Here is an 18,926-nt window from a genome sequence, read left to right on the forward strand (position 1 = left end):
ATGAATTTATTATGAATGTTATTACATTCAATGGAGTCACTGAGGTCCCTAAGTCTATTCTCATGTTCCATAATTCTTTCTCTCTTTTGTTCAGCTTCATTATCTTCCATTATTTTCTCTTCTATCTCACTAATCTGTTACTCTGCTTCTTCCAGACTGCTGCACAATGCATCAGGCCTGTTTCAAATCTCATTTATTGCATTCTTCATTTTTGATCCTTTTTCTTAAGTGTTTTATCTCTGGATCCGGAGGTTATTTAGAAGTATGTTATGTAGCTTCTAAATACTTTGGTATTTCCATATCTTTCTGTTGTTGATTTCCAATTTAATTCCACTGTGTTCAGAATAAAATACTTTATGTGACTTGAATCCTTTAAAAATTATGGAGAATGTGTTATGGCCCAGTATATGGTCTATAGGTAAACTTTCTGTGTGTATTTGAAAAGTTGTTCTACTGTTGGGTGAAGTGTGCCTATAAATATCAATTAGATCAAGTTGTTTTATAGTGCTTTTCAAGTCTTTATCCTTACTGATATTTGTGTCTACTGTTCTATCAATTTTTGAGAGAAGGTTTTTGAACCCTCCAGCTATAATTGTGGATCAGTCTGTTATTATAGTTCTATCAGTTTTTTATTAATATCTTCTTAAGCTCTGTCATTAGGTGTATACATGTTTAGGACTGTTATGTATTTTTTATGAATTCACCTTCTTGTCATTATGAAATTACCTTCTCCATCCCTGTTAATATTCTTTGCTCCAAAATCAACTTTGTCTAATATTAATATAGCTATACCTACTCTCTTTTGAGTATTGTCAGCACGTTTTGTCTTTTTACTTTTAGCTTATTTTTGTCTTTAAATTTAAAGTGTAATTCTTGTAGTTAGCATATAGTTGGGTCTTCCTTACCATCTTGCTGTTTGTTTTTTATTTGTCTTATCTGATTTATGTTCACCTTTTCCTCTTTTGCCTTCTTTTGGATTGAGTAATTTTTATGATTTAATTTTATCCCCTTTTTAGGTCTATTAGCTATAATTTTTTGTTATGTTACTTCAGTGCTTGCTTTAGGGAATATAGCACATCGTCACCATTGACATATTGGGTGGGATAACTGTAGTGGTGGTGGGACTCCTGTATATTTTGGGGTGTTGGGCAGTAGCATCCCAGGCCTTTACCTGCTAGATGCCAGGAGCACCTCCTCAGTTGTAGCAATAAGAAATGTTTCCAGACATTGCCAGATGTTTCCTGAAGGGGAAAACCATCTCTGGTGAAAAACCGCTGGTTTACATATTTTTACTTATCGCAGTCTGCCTTCAAGTGGTATTATAGTAGTTCACATGAACTATTAAGAACCTTGGAACACTATACATCCACTTCTCTCCTGGTTTTTGTGCTAATGTACACAACACGTAGATTTTACTTGTTTGTATGTTATAAAAACATGTTGTTATTTCGTTTTACTTTAAACAATTGACTATCTTTTCAAGAAATTTAAATAAAAAAGTGTCATGTAGACAGACATATAGATATGTATATATACATAGTTATACAGACATATATACATATATACAGTTATACATATATATAGTTATACATATAAATATGTATGTATATAGTTATAATGGTTATTTTAAGATGCTTGTCCGCTAATTCTTTCATCTTTGATATTTCTGTTTCTGTTGACTTATTTTTTCTTGTTTATGGGTCACATTTTTCTGCTTTTTCCTATGCCTAGTAATCTTATATGAATGCCAGGTATCGTTAATTTCACTAATTGTCCCTTTGAGGTTTCGTATCTAGCCAGAAAGCACTTTGCTTACCAGCTTTTCTCTTTTAGCTTTTTTATTGTTAGGAAAAAAACTCATGTACCTCACCTTATTTTTTTTTCCTTTCTAAGGAAAAGTTAATAGGCTTCTGCAACTCTAAGGAATACTTTGTCGCCAAAAATTAAGGAACATTTGGACTGAGTAGATTGGAAGGTATGGAGAAAGAAAAAGGAGTTAAACCACTCATTCCCAAACTTGGCTGAGCACTGGAATCACCCAAGTAGTTTAAAAAATACACTGAGCCTATCCAAAAAGGCTACATACTACACAATTCCAACTATAGGACATGCTACAAGAGGAAAAGCTATAGAAACAGTAAAAAGATTGCCAGGGGTTAGGGAGAAAAGAGGACTTTTAGGGCAGCGAAATTATTCTGTATGATATTATAATGGGGTACATGCCATTATACATTTGTGAAAACCCACAGAATGTACACCAAGAGTGAGTCCTAATGTAAACTATGGACTTCGTGTGATATTGATAAGTCACTGTAGGCTTACCAGTTATTACAAAGGTACTACTCCGGTGCAGGATGTTGCTAATGCTATATGCATGTGTGGGGACATCTCTGTACCTTCCTCTCCATTTTGCCATGAACCTAAAACTGCTATAAAAAATTTTATGTGTGCGCACGCGCGCGCGCGCGCACACACACACACACACACACACACACACACACACACTTGCTCTGGATGTCTGGGTTCCTCCCCCGGAGACTGTGATTTGTATCATAGGTAAAGAATGATGCCTGGGCATCTGGACTTGTAAAAGAGCTTAAACGTTCTCACCACAAAAAGAGGAATGGTAATTATGTGATGTAATGGAGGTGTTAGCTAACTCTATGTTGATAATTATTTTGCAGTGTGTAAGTGTATCAAATCAACGCCTCGTATACCTTAAACTTACACGATATTATATATCAATTATATCTCAATAAAGTTGGAAAAATAAGGAAAGAGAAAAAAGACAATTACATACTTAATTTGTTGCTGAACAGTCAAGGAAGTTTTTGCTGAAGAAAGCATTCTTTTTATTCTTTACTAAGATATAATTGACATATAACATTATGTTAGTTTCAGGTGTGCAACACAATGATTCAATATTTGTATACACTGTGATATGGTCACCACAATAAGTCTAGTTACCAACCCTCACCACACAGTTACAAAAATTATTTTTCTTGTCATGAGAACTTTCAAGATCAACTCTCTTAGCAACTTCCAAATATGCAATTCAGTATTATTGACTATAGTCACCATGCTGTACATTGCACCCCCGGGACTTGTTTATTTTATAACTTGAGGTCTGTACCTCTTGATCCCCTTCATCCATTTTGCCCATCCCCCTACCCCTTCCTCTTTGGCAATTACCACTGTGTTTTCTGCATCTATTAGTTTTGTTCACTTATTTTGTTTTTTAGGTTCTACATGTAAGTAAAATGGTGTGGTATTTAAAGAAAGCATTCTCAAGCTGTTTTCTGGTGGATGAGTAAAAGTTAGCCAAGTAAAAATGGCGGGGGAGGCGGGGGAAACTCCAGGTAGAGGAAACAGCATGTTGGAGGGTCAGAGATGGGAAGGAAGTTGGGTATACATGAGATTCTTTTTTTGCATTTGTTTTTTCCACTGCCACTCTTTTTATTGTTTGTATATTTGACGACTATTATTTCGGTATGTAAATTTTACCTTCCTGAATTCCTTTATTCTTTGAGTTAATTTTACCTTTGGTTTTTTGGAGACTTCTAGATAAATATCATATTTCACCTGTAAGTAAAAATAGTTTCACTTCTTCAATTTCTGTACTTGTAATTGATTTCTTATGTATGACTGTATTGGCTAACATCTACTTTACAACATTTAAATAGTAGTGGAAGTAGTAAGAACTTGTGCTTTGTTTCTGATCCTTGTGGAAATCCCTGTGGCATCTCACTCTTAAGTAAGATAGTATTCAGGACTAAGGTTAACATACTTTTTCATAGTAAGTAAGTATGCCTGAGTGGCTCAGTCAGTTGAGCACCTGACTCTTGATTTCACCTCAGGTCATGATCCGAGGATCATGGGATCAAGCCCCACATTGGGCTCTCTCTACCTCTGCCCCTATCACCTGCTCACACACACACTCTCTCTCTCTAATACAAAAAAAAGATACATTCCTACTTTTGTCTTTTATTCTGTGTTGTAATCAGGATTGAGTGTTGAATTTTGTTAATTTTTTCAGTATCTATGGAGGCAATTAATACTTTCTTCAGATCTCTTAATATGATGTATTAATAGATTTCCTACCATTGAACCAAGCTTGGCTTCTGAAAAAATATCCTGTTGAATTGCCTTAATGTGATATCAGGCTTTGCTCACTGATATTTTGTTTATTATGTTTGCATAAGTAATCATAAGTTTAGCTTTTTTGAATTTTTGGTACTGCTTGAGTCAGGTTTAGTCATCCATATTGTACTTGCTCCCCAAGAATTGTTTGGACTTTTCTTTCATTTTTTTAGGCTCTTGTGCAATGTATGTAGCATTGAGGACAATGTATTGTTTGAATATTCCCCAAAGGAAGCAGCAGGGTCTTTTATTTGGGGGGTGGTAGGTATTCCCTTGGTATATTTCTCTGTTTGCTATGGAAATTGGTCTGTTTATGTTTTCTTTCCTAATGAGGTCAATTTTGGTAAATTGTATTTTCCCATGAAACTATCCATTTTGTCTTGTTTTCCAATTTATTTGCAGAGAGATTGATCTGCCGGATAGTCTCCTATGGTATTTTACATCTCTCCTTTTTAATAGTTACCTCCTCCTTGTCATTTCATATTCTGTGTATTTGTGTTTTTTTCCTTTTCTCTCCTTGATTATGTTAGCTAGTAGTGTGTCTATTTTGTTAATTTTCTCAAAACAATCATTCTTTATATTAATTTGATTGTTTTTTTCCTCCCAATCGCATTAGTTTTTCTTGTAGCTTTCATTTTTCCCTTCCTTTATATTTTACTTCAGTTATTTTATTGTGTTTTATCTTAGTAATTGGAGTTTAGGGGTTAATTAATATATTTTTGGTCCTTCATTGATATATAAGTGCTTAAGGCTATGATTTTCCACTGATCTCTGCTTTAAATATATCCCACAGATGCTGGGATAGTAGTATTTTCATTTTCATTATTTTTTAAAAACTCCTTTTAGTTTCCATTTCACCCACCCATTGTGCTCCAGTCTTCCTTCCCTCCAATCTGGTATCTACGATGTAGCCTATTTGAAATGGTCCTGCTCCCTAATGCCCTCAGAAAAAAAGCCCCAAACTGGAAGCTGTTCATGGTTTGCCTGTTTCCCTAGCTAGAGTCTCTCCTGGTCATATCTATGCCCACGCTGCCTGCAGTATCTGTTCCCCTTTACTACTTAGTGAATGCCTACTCATTTTTGAAGACTAAGCTCAAATTTCGGAATGCTTCTCTGAAACTCCTTAATACCTAGTGCCACCCAAGCTAAGTATTCCTTCTCAGAACTAAGTAGGACACTATATTTCCTTTATCATAATACTTAAACATTTTATTTTAGTATTTAATCTCTCTAATAACATTGTAAGATCTTTGAAACAAAGGCTTGCCTTTTGTCACTGTACGCCTGGTGCTCAGAAAATAATTGTTGAACAATCCCTTTGACAGTAGACTTCCACACTAGTATGTTAATATGTTCTGACCTGTCAGAAACTTAATTTGCTTGGTTGATTTTAGCTTTTCAGTTGAAGCGAAATGCATATAGAAAAGTGCCCTAATTTTAATGTTCAGCTCAATAAGTTTTCACAAAGTGAAGACACCCATGCATCCGCGACACAGATCAGTTCCAAGAATTTTCACAAAGTAAATGTTCCTGTGAAGTTGCAACACATAGCGATAGGTGCCATTTTATTTGGCCCAGTTCTTGTAGCTGCTCTCAACAGGAATACTGGGAATAACTATTCCAGCTATTACAGTTGACCCGTAAACAGCAGAAGGATTAGGGGTGCCGACTCCCTGTGTGGTAAGAAACCCACGTAGAACTGTTGGATTGTCCACAAACTTCACTACTAATAACTCACTATTGACCAGAAGCCTTAATACAGTAACATAAACTAATTAACACATGTTTTGTATGGTATATGTGTTATACACTGTGTTCTTACAAAAAAGTAAGCTACAGAAGAGAGAATGTTATTGAGAAAATCATAAGGGAGAGAAAATACAGTCACAGTCCTGCACTGTACAAAATCTACTTCCTGTGGAGCTTAGACCCCTGCTGTCCCACGGCCAACTGCAGTTCATTAGCAGAAGCAGGATCTCTGCCCTAAGCTTTGCATCTCTGCCTCCATAGGTTGCGGGGTTGTAGTTTTGAGTGAACTGACAGAGGCTCTAGCCATTTCCAATAGGAGTTTATGGAAATGTGTGTCCAGTCCCATTTCTGCTCTTAGTCCTGACAAACTCGGTAGGAAACCCTACTAAATAGCCTTATGGCAGCAGGAGGCTGACTTCTTCCAGGCGTTTGGAATCACCAGTAATAACAGTCACCGTGGGGCGCCAGGGTGGCTCAGTCAGTTAAGTGTCTGACTCTTGATTTTGGCTCAGGTCATGATCTCACGGTTCGTGAGTTGAAGCCTTGTGTCGGGTCCTGTCCTGACAGTGAGGAGCTTGTTTGGGATTCTCCCAATCCGTCTCCCTCTGCCCCTCCCCTGCTTGCACTCTCTCTCCCTGTCTCTCTCAAAATAAATAAATAAATAAAGGGGCACCTGGTGGCTCAGTCGGTTAAGCCTCTGACTTCAGCTCAGGTCACGGTCTTGCGGTCTGTGGCTCTGAGCTCCATGTCGTGCTCTGTGCGGAGAGCTCAGAGCCTGGGCCCTGCTTCGGATTCTGTGTCTCCCTCCCTCTCTCTCTCTCTGCCTCTCCCCAGCTTGCACTCTGTTTCTCTCTTTCAAGAAGTAAACATTAAAATACATACATACATACTTATAGAAAAAATAACAGTCATGTATATTACTGCAAAGGGCCTTCTGCACACCAAAAGCAGCTACTTGGATGTGAGGAGGGGTGCTTGTAATTCTCCATTATTTGGATCCTACCTATTATTAGGGTATAGAGCCCAGACACATTCTGCTGGATGCGAAAGAGAGAGAGGAGGGCTAGATCTTATGCTGCTGTTCTGCCATGTGCCAGTGAGGCCTCACAGTGCCAGCGGCCCTCAACCCGGATGCTCCACTGAACCCACCATTAGGTGGAGTTTAGGCGTATTTGGGGTGAGAAGTAGGTTAGAGGTAGATTAGTTGACCTCAGTAACAAGCATGTTTGTTTCTCCTGTTCTAGCGTGAAAATACAAGTAGTTATGAATTTCTTACCTATTTCCCTCCCAGGGGAGAGAATGGGAAGTAAGGGCCACTGGTGAACACTGATTTAGAACAAATGAGCATTTATATGAGTAATCCCATTTACGTAATGAATCTGATGGACTCATTGAAGAGTCTGCAGTTACTTTTCCCCAGGCTTTGTGATCAATGTGTTCAACCCCACTGGCAACTTCTCAACAAAAAACAGCATTAATTAGATATTCCCCTTTTCCCCTTGTGCTCCCAAGTCCTCCATTAAGTTTATGAAAGGGCTCCAGGTTTTCTAGGAGAATAGAGAATATTGACTCTGCAAATGTGCTTCTAATTTGCTCCCCAGATGAGCTCAGTTAGAACTCAGTCCCCTTTGATGTTGCGCTACTAAATGAATGACAAGAATGTCTAATCTTTGAGTACAGCGTATCCCAAAATTTCTATTAGGACTATAGAAAACTTCTGATTATGACAACTCGGCATTAAAAACTAACCCCCTTCTTGGTATATATCCAAAGAAAATAAAATATGGGTCTCAAAATGATATCTGCACTCCAATATTCATTGCAGTATTATTCACAGTAGACCAGATACATAAGCAACCTTAAGTTCTGTCAATGGATGAATTGAAATAAATAAAAATAGCCAAACTCATTGAGTTGAGAGTACAATGGTGGTTGCTATGGCAGGAGTGGTGCAGGGGAAAACGAGGAAGTGTTGTTCAAAGGGTACAAAGTTTCAGTATGAATGAGTTCTGGAGATCGAATGCACAACATGCTGAGTACAGTTAACAATACTGTGTTGTATACTTGATATTTTCTAAGAAGGTAGATCTTAAGTATTCTTACCACATACACACAAAAAGAATGGTAACTATGTGAGGTGTTGGATATGTTAATTAGCTTCAGTGTCGTGATCATTTTACTCAAAATATCAATGTCAAAATATCAATTTCTACACCTTCAATGTATGTAATTCCTTTTTGTCAGTTACACCAAAATAAAGCTGGAAACATAAAACTGACCTGAACTGATTGTCTTGCAGGTATGAGAGGATTGAAATCCCAATCCATATTGTGCCTCATGTAACCATTGGGAAAGTATGCCTTGAATCAGCAGTTGAGCTGCCCAAGATCCTGTGCCAAGAGGAGCAGGACGCATATAGGAGGATCCATAGGTAGAGTCTTCCCTCCTCTGTCGTCTGTGAGAAAGTGTGTTAACAATCTGTTTCACATTCGTTGCTTTCCTGCTGCACTTTGAACCCTTCAAGGGCAAAGGCACTTTTTTGGTTGTTAAAAAAAATAAACTGCAACATCTTAGTAGCTCTGTTGCCAAGCAGTGGGTCTGGTCTTTCCCAATAAATGTGTACTATATGAAGTGAGAGACAGTAATTTAATATCATCTCTTTGAATTATCTTGAAGTTCTGAAGAAAATCAGATCCCCAAATAATGCAAAATTTAACTGTAATGTGATTTAAATTATACATATTCATCTAATCCAACTGGCAAAGGTCTGGTGCAGTTTATCACTTGTTATATTGTCCGTGACCACTTTGTTTTCCTTTCAGTGCTGCTTTGCTACTGACCTAAACTATTTTATCCCTTTAGCCTTACGCATCTGGACTCAGTAACCAAGATCCATAACGGCTCAGGTAAGGTTTGTTTGTTTGTTTGTTTGTTTGTTTGTTTGTTTAGAACATAGGCAGTGATCCCTAAATACTCAGCTGACAGGAACAAATTTCGTGTTAAGTGCTTGAAGTGATAGGTACAAGTTCTCCTTGAATTTCCTTTTTCAAGAGTTTTGCCGTTCCTTAATCCTACTCCCAATTTTTCTTTAGGACCCTGTGGACCGTTTACTATATATACAACTAGAATAAGGCTGGAAGAAAGACTGGAACAAGCTTTATGATAATTTTCCTAGGTGGTGTGCTGGTGTATGTTTAACCCCAGCTCTCAGGGAGGGGGAAGGGCCCTGAGTTTTTGTGTTTGCCAGTTTCCATGGTGTAATACCCCTACCGTGGCTGATTTCAAATAACTAATGTGGCTTCAACCAGCTTGCAGACTTCCTGAAATTTCAACGGATGGCTCTCATGAGCTGATCTAAACTGGTTCCAGCACACCACTACTAGCCTATTATGGTGGGAGTTGAAAGAGATGGAGAGACAGATAGAAGGGAGGGTATGAAAGAGGAAGTCGTTTTATGTCAGTGAACACAGAAGGAATTCCTACACAAGGCCAAGGAACAGAAACTCAGTACAATATACGTACTAAATCACTTTTCTCCAGCATACGCTCCTACCCTTCCATTCCTCGTCTTTGAGGCCATTCTGTGTAGTCCTCCCCAGCGACTGTCAAAGTCATCAGTGGGGAAGAAGGTGAGGCTGTTACTTTTAGAGGAAAAGAAGAGATGACTCGGCATATCTGTCCCATCATTTCTATCTGGAGGTAAAACATGACAAAGAGCTAAAAGTTGGCAATATATGATATGTAGCCATACTCTAAAGCTGCAGTAATTTAAAAATTATAAAAAATGAACAATTAAATCAGTAGAACTGAATAGAGCCCAGAATTGGGCCCATGTGTATATAAAAATTTATATTTAATAAATCTATCACTTCGAATCAGTAAGAAAGGATGGATTATTTACTAAATAGTGTTGGGCAAGTTCACTTGTTTGTTAGTTCATTCAAGAAACATATGAGCACCTGCTCTCAGCTAGGCACTATTCTAGGCACTGGGGCTCAGCGACAAACAGAAGAGACATTCTTTTTTTGTAATCTTTTAATGTTTATTTATTTTTGAGAGAGAGAGAGACAGAGTATGAGCAGGGGAGGAGCAGAGAGAGAGGGAGACACAGATCATGACCTGAGCCGAAGTGGATGCTTAACCGACTGAGCCACCCGGGTGCCCTTGTACATTTTTTATTATTATTTATACACACACACACACACACACACACACACACACACACATATATATATATATATATATATATATATATATATATATATATATATATATATATCCAAGAGACATTCTTAATCTTCATGGGCTTCTATTTTTCTATTAACATTTGGAGGAAAATAGAGTCCTACCTAAAATCCTACACAAAAGTAAATTCCAGATATATTTAAGCTTTTTAAAAAATTGTTTTGAGTTCGTTTATTTATGTATTATTAAGTAATCTCTGCACCCATCACGGGGCTCAAACTCATGACCCTGAGATCAAGAGCCGCAGGGTCTTCTGGCTGAGCCGGCCAGGCACCCCTAAAGGGGTTGGCAGTTACGATGACGACATATCCCACCAGTTCTACATAGACCCCAAAGAGTTGAAAACAGGTGTTCAAAGAAAAACCTGTACAGAAGTATTCATAGTAACATTATTCACAATGGCCAAAAGGTGGAGACACCCGAGTGTCTGTCAGTGGGTAGACAAAGTGTGATCCATCCAGACAGTGGAGTACTGCTCAACAACAAAGAGAACTGCTGAGACATATACCACCTGGATGAAACTCAAGGGAATTATGCCAAGTGAAGGAAGCATTGCACAAAATACTGCATACTTTATAGTTCCATTTATATGGAACTATATACATATATCTGGGAAGATGCACCCCACAGTCTTACACTGGTCATTTTCAAGAAGTCATATGTTATAAGGGAGAAAAAGATATTTCCATTAGGCAGAATTTGTTTCAAAAAGAGGACTATAGAATCTTTGTCTCCCCATCAAGCTGAACATGAATGACGGGAGCTCCCTGACTCTTCATCTCTCTGTTGTCCTCATTTTAAAAGAGTGGCTCTACACTGTATACACTGCATGTTAGCTAACTTGACAATAAATTATATTAAAGAAATAAAAAAAAATTAAAGAGTAGTTCTGAGGTGAGTTGAATTAATGTATTTATTTCTTAAATAGATGAAACATTGGAGCCATTTTCCTACTGGGCTTGTGGAAAAATAAGTGGCAGAAGGCAGAGTCGTTGCTCTCTGGGAGTCGGGGTCACTGGTCATTTGCACCATGCCAATGCCCGGGGCTGGGGAAAGAGACCTGTAGTTCTTAGCCCTTCTGCAGGAGGGAGGAAAGAGCCAGTTTCTGCTCTCTGCATGGCCAGGCTTCCCTCCACCTTATGGATCCAGGCATACTCAGGAAGGTGTCCAAGATCGTCTGCTAGTCCCACTTCCTTCTCCAGCTCCTTCTTTATGTGCTCATGGTTGGGGGGCTCCTAGTGGCAGAGTGTTCCCTCATCTGTGCGTTTCTTGCATTGAAGTGTTCACCAAGAACCTGTGCAGCCAGATGTCAGCAGTCAGTGGGCCTCTCCTGCAGTGGCTGGAGGACAGACTGGAGCAAAACCAACAGCATTTGCAGGAGTTGCAACAAGAAAAGGAAGAGCTTTTGCAAGAACTGTCTTCTCTAGAATAAACCAGGAGACCGATGGGGTAAATTTTGTTTTTTCAATTTGTATATTAAGCATGGTCTGAAAATTAACCCACCTCATGTGTAGACAGACAGCAGCGCAGCCCCTATTGTAGCCCAGTGGAAGGGTGTTAATAATGCACTGAGCACAAGATGTCTTCCTGAAAGTTTCACTGTAACTGGCCTACAAAGTGCATACGAAGATGATTTCAGTAGTAAAGTTTTTTTTTAAAGGCTATGGAAGGTACATTGGCATGGACATCTTGGAAGGAAATATCCAAGTATATTTCAAATGTTTACTTTTCCCTTGCTTAGCTTTGAAGTCTTTATTTTCATTTTTAGACACAATCCCTAGAATAAGTTAAAGGCAGAAGAGCGTTTCGTGTTTCAATCTTGTAGTTATGAGAGTTATGCTCATGTTGGACAAGTAAATGAGTATACTACAGTTTTTTTTAAATCTTTTTTTTGATGTTTATTTATTTTTGACAGAGAGAGAGAGAGACAGAGACAGAGACAGAGCATGAGTGGGGGAGGGACAGACAGAGGGGGAGACACAGAATCCGAAGCAGGCTCCAGGCTCCAAGCTCCAAGCTGTCAGCATAGAGCCCGACGCGGGGCTCGAACTCACAGACTGCGAGACCGTGACCTGAGCCCAAGTGGGACGCTCAACCGACTGAGCCACCCAGGCGCCCCCGAATATACTATAGTTAATGGAGGGAAGTGAAGGTGGCTCATTAGCGCCCTACCCGTACTCTTAGCCCTCATTGAGAGCCATATGGCTTATGTCTTCCTTCTTGATCTCTAGAATATTAGGCATTCTGAGATACCTATCGAAGGTTGAATCTATGTGGGTGCCGTTCTAACCAAATAGATGAGTTCTAGCATATTTGACTCTGAAGCAAATTCCTACTGAAGAGTTCCTATTTACCTAGGAACTGCCATTATGATATAAATAGGTTTTTCCAGAAACACTCAGGACTTATGATGTAACAAAAATCATGTTTTAACAAGTTGTGTTGCATTATTCTTTCTATGTATAACTACAAATGATAAGCGTGTCTTCAGAAAAGAGTCCAGCCTCTTGTATACTTGAAATTAAAGTGAGAATTGGAGGAAGTGGGAAGAAAGAAAACAATCTCAACAATAGTGGCAAAGGGTTGCTTTTTGTTGTTTGATTTTTCTTCTTGCTTCCCCCTAGCCTATTGTGTTTCAGATTTCAAGGTTTAGTCCACCTGCACGTGAATCACTTGGAGGTCAGCCTTCATCTCTCGGGGTGGAACCTAGAAATCTCTGTGAATGCCCCAGCTGATTCTAAGGCATACTGAAGTTTAAAAACCACTACTGTAGGGCACAGGGAGTGTAAATGCCGTATTTTCCGTAATTTCCCACAGCCACAGTTCTCTATTTTTTTCTTTCCTTGTAGGAAAAATGAAATTATCCAGGTATAAAATTAATTAAGCTAAATCAGTTTTGAAGAAGTTGGAAGACTCACATTACCTGACTTGCAGACTTACTATAAAGCTACAGTGATCAAGACAGTATGGTATATGTGCAACTGATTTCGACAAACGTGTAAAAGCAATTCAATGGAGTGAGGATAAATAGTCTTTTCAACAAGCTATGCTGGAGCGATTTACACCCATAGGCAAAAAAATGAACTTTGACCTAAGCTGCACACCTTAGACAGAAATTAATTCAAAAAATGTCATGGATTTAGATAGAAGATGTAGAACTAGAAATCTTTTAGGGAAAAAACAATCAGAGAAAAATCATGAGTTCTTGGGCTCCACCACAAAAGCACAGTCCTAAAAGGAAAGAACTGCTATGCTGGACTTCATCAAAATGAAACACTTTTGCTCTGTAAAAAATTTAAGAGGCGGAAATTATTGAGGGAAATTATTTGCAAACAATATATCTGATCAATCTAGACTATATAAAATCAACAATAAAAACCATCCATTTAGAAAGTGAGCAAAAGACACGAATAGACATTTCGCTAAAGAGGACATGTGGATGGCAGGTGAGCACACGAAGAGATCTTCAACTTCATTAGTCAGGAGGGAACGCAAATTAAAACCACAATGAATTACAATTACACATTTATCAGAATGGCTGAAGAAGAAATAGTAAAAATACCAGATGCTGTTGAGCATACAAACCAGATATCTCATACAGTACTTGTAGGAATGTTAAATGGTACAGCTTCCCTAGAAAAGAGTTTGGAAATTTCTAACAAAGTTAAACACACATGTGTCATACAGCCCAGCAGTTGCACTCCTGGACATTCATCCCCCAGAAGTGAGACCCTATGTTGGCACAAAAACTCGTAGTACACCAATGTTCTTAGCAGCTTTATTTAACAGCTAAAAACTGGAGACAACCCAGCTGTCTTGCAACTGAGTGAGGGATTAAAGCAAGCACCTGTACCATGGAATACTGCCCTGCAGTTGAAGAAAAACAGACGACTATTGATCTACACAACTTGGGTGGACCTCCAGGGTATTACGATGAATGAAGAAGCCAGTTTGAAAATGTCACATGCTCTGTGACTGCATTCTTGAAATGGCAAAACTATAGAAATGAGGAACAGATTCACGTTTGCCAGGGTAGGGACTGGAGGAGGTATGAGATACGTGCGACTGTAAAGGGACCGACCTAGGGAGTTCCTTTGTGCCAATGAAATAATTCTGTATCTTAATTATGGTGTTGATTACATTATTCGTGCTAAAACTACATAGACCCACAAATGAATGCATGTAAACTCTGATGAAACCAAATAAGGTCTATAGTTTCGTTAGCAGTATTGTACCATCATCAATAATGCTCGTTTTGAAGTTGTACTAATCATGTAAGATCTTAACCACTGGAGGAAACTGGGTGAAGGGTACATGGGACGCACTGTGCTATTTTTACAATTTCCTGTACATCTATAGTTATTACAAAATAAAAAGTTAGAAGTATTAAATAAGGAACTAGGATGAATGGTACTTAATTTATGAAATAAGATAAGAGTGATAAAAAGAAAACCCAAGAGGAATAAAATGATTTGAATGTTTTCACAGGCCAAGGTTGAGCACACGTCCCTTTCCTTTACTGGGTTTCAGTTTTTTCATTTTATAAAGTTGGAGTAGATGACCACCAACGTTCCTTGAGGTCAGTGCTCAGTCTTTAAAAGTGTTCAGTAGCACAGGGAACAGTGATATAAAGATGATGTATCATTACTTTCTCGCTAATTGGGCTTACTTTCCACCAAATATTGCATTCACTTTGCAACTCTGTATCCCCTTCTGGTTAGTAGATCATCTATTTTCAATCACAGCCAAAATCCTGATGGGAACAATATGGACACTTCCTCTGTTTTCTCATCTTCATTCATCAGCTCATTGCGTTATGACCTCTGCCCATATCATTCCGTTCAAACCACTCTTGCCGAAGTTATCCAATGACCTCCACATAGTGACAGCAGATGCTTTCCATACCCTTAACGAACCTGCCAGTCTCGACACAGCTACTTTTCTTTGAAATCTACCTCTCCTGGCTTCTGCTATTTTCTGGTTTTTCTCTCCTCTAGCTGTTCCTTCTCAAGTTCATTCATAGGCTTGTCTATTGTTGCTTACCTATATGGAGTTGACAGACAAATCCGTGTGTCCATCCAGACCTCTGTGTGAACTCTAAATCTCCATTTCCACCTGCCTTCAACCCATTTCCACTGTATCTCTTAATATATCTAAATCTGGACTCCTGGTTTTCAATCTCAACCATATTCCTTTGTTTCTTACCTCAGTGAACAGAACAACGTTTTGCATAAAGCAGAAACTGAATAGACGTCTTTTTTTTTAAATGTTTATTCATTTTTGAGAGAGAGAGAGAGAGAGAGAGAGAGCGAGCGAGCATTAGCGGGGAGGGCCAGAGAGAGAGGGAGACACAGAATCCAAAGCAGGCTCCAGGCTCTGAGCTGTCAGCACAGAGCCTGATGCAGGGCTCGAACTCAGGAACTACAAGATCATGACCTGAGCCGAAGTCAGATGCTCAACCGACTGAGCCACCCACGGCCCTGGAATAGACATCTTTAACATCTCTCCATCGCCTTCTAAACTATTTAGATTGCTAGAAATATGGCACTTTGAAGTTCTTTTTCTAACCTGATAGTCTGAGTTGTAATCTGTAAAACAGACATGTGGGGGGAAAGGTAGGTACGCGGAGGTGTCAAAGTGCCTGGTGGCTAAGGAGGCAGAGCTGGAATTACTGCACAAAGGCCTTGGTAGGGGAAAATCTAGTGAAAGTCATGGTGTGCTGGTGCCCTCAGGGTCAGGAGGCAGCCAGTCATCGGTCACATTAAATAAGTAACTTGATTGTGCAAATCATGAGGAAAGGGGGAGCTAGGTTTCTCAGTGTCAGAAAAATAACTTATAAACATGAAAAGAGGGAACAGCAAAATGAACCTCATGAGATTGGATTGAAATTGGAAGTACTGGAGCACCCAGGTGGCCCAGCCAGTTGAGCGTCTGACTCTTGATTTCGGCTCGGGTCATGAGCCCAGGGTTGTGGGATCGAGGCCAGCGTCGGGTTCTGCACTGAACATGGAGCCTGCTTGAGGTTCTCTCCCTCTGCCCCTCCCCTCTGTAAAATAGTAAAAAAAAAATTGTAAGTGTTAATATGAAATTTTTTCAAAGGCAAAAATTTATATACACAGAGATAGAGGTATACATGTGTGTATACATATATACATACGTTTCTTCACTCTGTCCACTAACAGAGATTAGAACTGATGTCCAGTAGCTATGAGCACATCTATCACCTAGATGTTGGTTCTCAAATACCGTCCTTCACTAAAGGTAAACAGGGACCTTGGAAGAAATGGTTGATTCCAGGGCTAGGGCAGAGAAAGTACAAGATGTGCCCAGACCATCTTTTTGAACCATTTAAGTAAGCAAATTGGTCTAGCCTGAAGGGGTTCCATTTGCCAAATGTGGAACAATTTGTGTAGCGAAATAGAGTAAAGGATTATAATCCTTTGAATAACATAATAATCTGAGTCCACACCGATAAAAATGAATAGATGGGGAGGAAAGCAGGCCATTCCTTTAAGTAGAAGTTCAACTAATAAATTTAGAAGGAATGATGAAATTAGAAAATCACCCTTGGGTCATCATCACAGTAGTGGTTGATGGGTGGTTTAACTGTCAAGGGCATGAAAAATAGGGACAGGCCAAGGAGTTTCCCTGGACGGAAAGACATTTAAGGCATGATAACTAAGTACAATATGTGTTCCTATATTGGATTCTGGACCAGAAAGGAGAAAGAAATTGTCAGGACAGTTGCAATATTTGAATGGGGTCTTTGGATTGGATTGTAGTGTTGTGTTCCCTGCTCTGGGGTGGGGGGGCATATGTATATGGGGTAACAGCCCTATCATGGTGTCCTCGTACCTATATGGTATCCACATATGCCACATAGGCAAGGCTTGAACTAACAGCTAATCTGGGTCTTGGCAGAACATCTTGAGATCCTCCCATTACATGAAAGGATAGAGGCCTGTACAGAACTTCTGGGAGGCTGTCCTGAAAGTTACTTTTTGCCTCCTGGCAAAAGTGGGGTGGCTCACAGCTCACACTGCAGCCATCCAGCCCCTTTCAACTTGCTTCCATCCATTTGGGCGCGTGGGACAAAGATTGCAAAGAACTGCCAGTACCTTTGATGTCTCCTCCTTCTGCTGACGATGTAAGTAATAAACTATCTGAATCTCAAAAGGGCCCGTGTGGCTTAACCCACCAAATCTGTTAGCCTCGGTCTTGGGGCCCAACACGAGGCTGGTAAAGTTAAAATGCCCTCTTTAAAGACAAGCAGGGCCAGGTTACGGGATAAGATAGACTCTCCAGGATTTGGTAGCACAACTCTCACATAACTGTTCAGTGAAAGCAGAGAGAGTAAGAGCCCTCCCGCTGTCCTACGCGTTCAGGGGCTGTGTGGTCTGGGTTAGAGGACCTAACAGGTCTCCCTAGGGTGCAGTGGCATATGCGGCCTGTTGATCTACATCTGGAAGTTAAGCAGCAGAAAGTAGGACTGAAATAAGCCACCTGATCGGTGCCTTGGCTGTCGTTAAAAGTTCATTGGTTGCAGCTAATAAAAGGCCGCTTAAAACCAAAAGTAAATTCAAAGTGGTATTGGTAGTTTTGCAACCTCCCCAAATCCCTCCCTCCTTTACCCTACTTGAAGCTGCTTTGAAACCTCCATAAACTTCCACCATGACAGTGTGAGGAGGTCTACAGATTCACTCCCCAGTGAAACCGGTGAAAATTATTTTATTTTTATTTTTTTTAATGTTTATTTTTGAAAGAGACAGAATGTGAGCAGGGGAAGAGTAGAGAGAGGGGGAGACACAGAATCTGAAGCAGGCTCCAGGCTCTGAGCTGTCAGCAGGGAGGCCGAGGTGGGGCTCGAACTCAAAAACTGCGAGATCATGACCTGAGCCAAAGTCGGACGCTTAACTGGCTGAGCCACCCAGGCGCCCCTTTGAAAAAATTAAAGTGTCTGGAAATGGTCCTAAGGGTAAACAAGTCAAGAAATGTCTATTCAAGAAAATCTACAAAAATGTGTTAAGAATCTCTAATTTTTGAACTGAGACCAGCTGCCTCCTTCCCCTCTCCCAGCTCAGCAAGAAGACTCCACTTCAGACTGGTGCAGCCAAGAACACGGGGTTCCCTTCCTCCCAACTCCCAGTTGGAGGGCTTTCCTCCCAGGAGGACCAGGACTTCAGTGTTTCTCATCCTGCTCCCCACTTTCTGTTGCTGAGAGTAAGCCCCAGGTAAGTGTAGTTGAGAGGCGAGGGCTCCTTTCTCCCATTCAGCCCCCACTCATTGGATGGAGGCTCTAATTTGGGCATGGTGCGCTGAGAGTACTGGGTCCCTGATCACCCTTGCCCTAGCTCATGAGGTCGTGGTTCCGTGCCTGGAAAGGCAAGCTGAAAGGATCTCAGGCTACTGCAACCCCCACCCCCAAAATGACCTTTTAACTCCTAGAGCAGAGGTGTCATTCAGAGAGAAGCTTGCCCTTGCCCCTATCCTCAGCCGCAGAGCCCTGGCTCAGAGATTTTGCCTAGGGGGGAGAGGCAGTCAGTAAAACAGACACTCCTAATCTCTTCCCAGAGGAACCGACTCTATTTGTGACAGAATGTGGAAAAGTTGAAGCCTAAGGGCACTTGTACGAGTGGTAGAGATTGTGGTGAAAGCCAATTTGTAGACTCAGCGAATAGCCAGAACAATCTTGAAAAAGAGGAACGAAGAAGGAGCACACTAACTCATAGGAAGCAATGACAATCAAGACAGCTTGGTAGTGTCGCAAGGATAGATGTACAGATCACTGGAGT

General features: G+C 40.0%; 2 protein-coding genes across 9 annotated transcripts in view; both read left to right on the forward strand.

Annotated features, from left to right (window-relative positions):
* The window catches only part of BRCC3 (BRCA1/BRCA2-containing complex subunit 3), a 62,274-nt gene extending 48,016 nt beyond the window's left edge, over positions 1–14,258 (forward strand). For 7 of the 8 annotated variants that reach the window (XM_007088963.3, XM_015540583.2, XM_042974454.1 and 4 more), the window contains 4 exons: positions 8,189–8,320; positions 8,752–8,795; positions 11,415–11,583; positions 12,984–14,258. In XM_007088963.3, coding sequence (XP_007089025.2) covers positions 8,189–8,320; positions 8,752–8,795; positions 11,415–11,566 — 328 coding nt within the window. In that variant the 3' untranslated portion in view covers positions 11,567–11,583; positions 12,984–14,258. Of the gene's footprint in view, positions 1–8,188; positions 8,321–8,751; positions 8,796–11,414; positions 11,584–12,983 lie in introns of those variants that run through there. The other variant, XM_042974457.1, reaches the window with a different exon arrangement.
* Positions 14,259–17,110: 2,852 nt separating this feature from the next.
* VBP1 (VHL binding protein 1) overlaps positions 17,111–18,926 on the forward strand; it is an 81,430-nt gene continuing 79,614 nt past the window's right edge. The window contains 2 exon segments of the mRNA XM_042974444.1: positions 17,111–17,281; positions 18,211–18,365. Coding sequence (XP_042830378.1) covers positions 17,258–17,281; positions 18,211–18,365 — 179 coding nt within the window. The 5' untranslated portion in view covers positions 17,111–17,257.

This window comes from Panthera tigris, chromosome X, assembly GCF_018350195.1.
Source record: "Panthera tigris isolate Pti1 chromosome X, P.tigris_Pti1_mat1.1, whole genome shotgun sequence".
In the NCBI taxonomy this organism is placed as follows: domain Eukaryota; kingdom Metazoa; phylum Chordata; class Mammalia; order Carnivora; family Felidae; genus Panthera; species Panthera tigris.